This window comes from Raphanus sativus, unplaced genomic scaffold (assembly GCF_000801105.2).
Source record: "Raphanus sativus cultivar WK10039 unplaced genomic scaffold, ASM80110v3 Scaffold3953, whole genome shotgun sequence".
Lineage (NCBI taxonomy): Eukaryota > Viridiplantae > Streptophyta > Magnoliopsida > Brassicales > Brassicaceae > Raphanus > Raphanus sativus.
The window spans coordinates 4,591-9,157 of NW_026619257.1; the positions used below are offsets into that span (position 1 = coordinate 4,591).

Genomic DNA, 4,567 nt, shown 5'->3' on the forward strand with positions numbered 1-4,567 from the left:
GAGACGGATTATATAAATACATATACAAGACGGATTATATAAATGTGATTATATAAAATTTTCACCAAACATAAACCCGCGCTTTGAAAGCGCGGGTCAAAATCTAGTTACCCTATTATAATAAGGTACTCTCTATGCCCGTAAACGTAATCAGAGGTAAATTACGTTAAACCTTTGTATCTTTCTTTATCGTTTATACATCTGTTAATCTGTATTTTCTCATATCCGTCATAACAAAAGGTGTTCTTTTGATGCAAATATCTTATTTAGTTATTCTGTTTTGGGAAATAAACCTAATATAATCAGGGATCTCTCCCAAAGATCTAAAGCCTTGCTGATAAGATTACAATGGAATTCTTATTTGCTCCATGGACTGGACTGAGAACTTATACTTTTTCCATAACATTATGAAATTAAATATTATATAGCGTAATTAGCAAATAACCTTTTGTTACCAAACAATATTTTATTTTGAAGACAGACAAAAAAAAAAAGAAATCATATTCATGTACGTGAATGTGATAAGATCATGCGTTTGAGATTGCCCAACCAGGGAAAGATGGAAGCAGATCAACATACTCGGGAATGTCTTCTGCACACCTAACTCCTTGCTCATTGAACTCATACACGAGAATGCTTTCTTGCTCACATGGATTATTAAATCTTTCCCACAAGTCCGGAAAGATTATAGAGTTGCCTCTAAATCCCTGAATCTCAGTAGCCAAGTACGAGAAGGAGCAATGTTCATCCAAGAACAGTACACGACCATCCACATCTTCCACTTGATTCCAATCGTTTCCCTCCACGTCTAACTCTGAAACTTCGAACCATATCTTCTTCTCAGGGATATCAGGTATGGAAAAGTCGTCGTGGTTCTCTGAGCAAATCTCCACGAGAAGGACCTTGTCCTCTGAGTTTACAAGCTGTACGTTGAAGACATATATAAAGCATGAAAATAGGAGAACAATAAAATTATAAAAGCCTTCACGCCAACGCAAGAATTTCTCCAACCAACGTTAATTTATGTTTATTCGGAAAGTTTTATTTAAAAAAAATGCGGAAACGGGGCAGAAACCTGAAAACTGACTTTCAAATACAAACGAGTTTTCTTGTTTTTTTTGAATAAATTTTAAATTTATTCAAAAAAGTCTTTCTACATCGAGGCTTAATACTCAACATTTTATTTTAAATTTGTTGAACGAGTTTTCAACATTTTCAATACAAAACTTAATGCTCAAGGAAGGGTTTAAAAGTGTACCCAACGTTTCCTGGTCTTATCACACGGTCTAGACCGCTGAAATGTAGTCACTTGTAGATAAGTTGGCTCTACAACTATTGTTCTCCCGGTGATATCAATGGCGTAAAACTTACTTTTATATGAAACTATCGCTTCAAGATTTGCATCGGGATGTGTGATCTGGAGCTCAGTCCAACGCTCCTCGACTGACCTATACACCGTGGGAGCCGTGAATATGGAATTCCTTAGAACCATAAATTCGTTGTTATCTGCGCCTAAACTCATAAAGCCGATGTCTTCTTCCAGTTTGACAAGACGTTGGAATCCGTCGGACCAAGTGGAACAAGCGACATGTTCTTGAGCTAACTCGAAGACTTGACATCTGAGCAAGTCAAGTGAAAAGGGTGGATTCACACGTCTAGAGTAGTAACTTGTTCTTGCGAAGAAACGATTAAGAACTATATCTCCATTCTCGTTCTCCCCTATCTTAAGCAACCTGACATGTTTACTACATTCCTTATCAAGATTCAAGAAGCAATTGAAAAAAAAAAGTTTTTTTTTTTTTGTTTTTGTTACCAATATCGAGGACCGTTGTGATCAGAAGAAGACTTGACAAGGTATACACGGCTGCTCGAGACATGACAACCATCACCATAAGCACCAGAGTCTACGGGAAGAGGACACTTAGGTGCTGTCGTCGGTCGAAGTTTGAGGAGGCTAGAGGATCGCCAAAAGGAACATACTGACCGGAAGTGGATCAGATCAAAGAGGTTGTCGATTCTCAAGGAGATAGAGTAGATGATCTCCGACGGCAACTCAGACCAGTTCTCCATTTTTGTTTCTTTATCTGATGAGGATCATGTGGAGTTGTTATAAGAGCCTAAAACTAAAAAACGTGTTGACTTTCTCTGTCATTTACTTAATGCGTTTTGACATATTTTTACTTGACTTGTAGTTCAAGTATTTTAACAAATGGCAGTTAATCCAGAATTGAACCTAAAGAACGTGAGATAGACTTGACCCACAAACAAAGAGATACGTCATCAAGAATGAATTGAGAAAACATCAACCGAGACTTCATCTGCCAATCTTCAACAAGCCAGCATTGAAAACTTGTTAACGAGACCGTTGACATTAGTTACGAAAGATGTGTTGATTTGCAAATACTGCCGTTTTGAGTTTGTTTCCTCTTTTGACCTTTTTTTTACTAAACATCACCAAGGATTCATATGGTTTCTGAGGTGTGGAAGCGAATAATAATTCTCTCAACTGTCCCTCAGCACTGTGTGCTGATGTTGCCTGCAATACAAAGTTCACAGGAGACATTTTGTGAGCATAATCTTTATGTTACCACCGATCAATAAACAGAGTTCCAGAAGATTGAAATGGAAAACAGACTTACCCTTGTCAAGAATGCAAACCGTAATGTCTCAATTTGCATCCCCGAGCAAAGCCTGAGCTCGAAACCAAGTGAATCTATACCAATGAGCTTCACTTCCTACATTTGCCAAACATAAAAGTGACTTATTTTATTATCAAAGGCAACGTAGACCTGAAAACTAAAATGACTTCCTTGTTGAATAATTCAAAGTATATTTATTCTTTTTTTTTTTTACCTCTGCTTGAATCTCGTTATGTCTCCAACACAGAGATTTGAGCGCTTCAGTTAGTTTATCACCATCTTCCTCTAGACAACTCAAAATACCGTCTGATGCGAGAGCAATAGGATCAGGTTTTGCTTTTCTGACTTCTCCCACTTCCACTTCAGTCTGTTCAAAAAGTAAAAAAAAAAATACACAACCGAGCAAAAGCTTCAGCCTATATATAGAAGAGAGAGAGAGAGAGAGAGAGAGAGAGAGAGAGAGAGAGAGAGAGAGCTGCTCAGAACAAATGAGAAAGGATGGAGAGGATTTTATCATAAACCTGATGACCCTTTGCTGTGATGAGCTGGATTTTATTCATCTCCAGCTTGTAATAAGATATAGCATTTCTCGAATTCTCAAGCTGCAGTATCTCACTTTCGTCAATGTCTTCAACTTTCTCTCCCTCCTTGCTTTTGTCACTACTTGTAGACTTGGGATCAGAGATATCTGAGTGATCTTTCACAAAGACACGGCTCAGGAGCCCCTGGATAGCAAGGCCAGCAGAGGGTTGCTCCATCCAATTTAAAGGATCCTTTGACGCAACCTCGGCTATCCTCCTTGCAAAGTACATGGGATGGCAAGTTCGCATAGTTTCCAAGTTTGCCCAGTCTCCGAGTGATTCATCAGAGTCTGAAACATAATCATCGTCTTCTTCATCTCCATCTTCTAGAACAGCAACCCATTCCTGAAAAGTCATGGTCACAATACCTCCTTTAAGTCTTGTATAGATAGATAGATGAGACAACAGATTAAATAAAATGTCCAAACCTCATCATCTTTGTCTTCATCTTCATCCCTCTTGTTTTCATCGTCAACTTCAGTAATACCATCTTCCATTTCTTCAATCTCAAAACCAATACCAGAGGGAGTACTCAGCTCCATGTCCTTGATCATCTCCATCGTATCAAAACCTACTATTACTTGCTGCAATTGCATACGTTAACTTATTACACCACTAATCACTATCTTCATGCATATGAGTATCCAGGGGAAAGAAAAGAAACGACAACATACCACATAGTTATTATCAGAAGTAACAAGGGTTTGCATTATATCCTCGTTTTCCTTAACTTGAAAGTATATATCTGCATTGCATTGCATAAGGGTCATAACTGGATTCTAAATGCTTGACAGTAGTAACAAGCCAAGTGAATAAATAGGAAGAAGAGAGAAAGGGGTATCTTACTTCCATGCTGATCTGTTACATAAGGAATATCAGGCCAGAGAATGTTCTCATGAAGTCCAATACCAAGTAAACCTGAAAGCATCAATGTTCCTTTTTTGTTCACCTGAACAAGAAGAAGACACACTACGCAAAATCGTCAGATGCGCAAAACCAAGGTCTCTCTATCAACAAAATGGTTGAAAGATGTCATGTAAATACCTCAATGATGGTTCTAACGGTTTCAGCAGGTGGAAGCCTAGAATCTCCAGGACTCTCTGGCACATAGGCTCTGATTTCTTCAGAAGGATGATAGCTTGGCTTCTTTGGATCTGAAGCTGAACCCAAATACTCAGCAATGGCTTGAGTCCTACTCTTCCTCCTTGTGAAATAGTCATTGTTACACTTGAGAAGTCCACTCCTTGGTAATATATATGATGCACACACAAGTCAATTATAAGCCAGGATTCAGATACCGAGTGTAATTGAATATGAATACAATACATAAATTACAAAAAGTCAAAA

General features: G+C 38.1%; 2 protein-coding genes across 2 annotated transcripts; both read right to left on the reverse strand.

Moving 5' to 3' along the window:
* Nucleotides 1-527: 527 nt before the first annotated feature.
* LOC108831718 (putative F-box/kelch-repeat protein At5g24040) lies at nt 528-2,093 on the reverse strand. The gene is made up of 3 exons (XM_018605242.2): nt 1,814-2,093; nt 1,259-1,733; nt 528-923 (listed from the first exon to the last, which is right to left on the reverse strand). Exons 1-3 carry the CDS (start codon nt 2,068-2,070, stop codon nt 528-530), a joined length of 1,128 nt encoding a protein of 375 aa, XP_018460744.2. The 5' UTR covers nt 2,071-2,093.
* A 31-nt stretch (nt 2,094-2,124) lies between these two features.
* LOC108831717 (uncharacterized protein At3g49140-like) lies at nt 2,125-4,492 on the reverse strand (the record flags this gene model as incomplete). The annotated part of the gene is made up of 8 exons (XM_057001768.1): nt 2,125-2,536; nt 2,640-2,735; nt 2,854-3,006; nt 3,161-3,565; nt 3,649-3,804; nt 3,895-3,965; nt 4,067-4,169; nt 4,265-4,492. Coding segments are annotated over 8 exons (1,377 nt in total), but the record flags the coding sequence as incomplete, so codon positions are not given.
* Between the last annotated feature and the right edge of the window lie 75 nt (nt 4,493-4,567).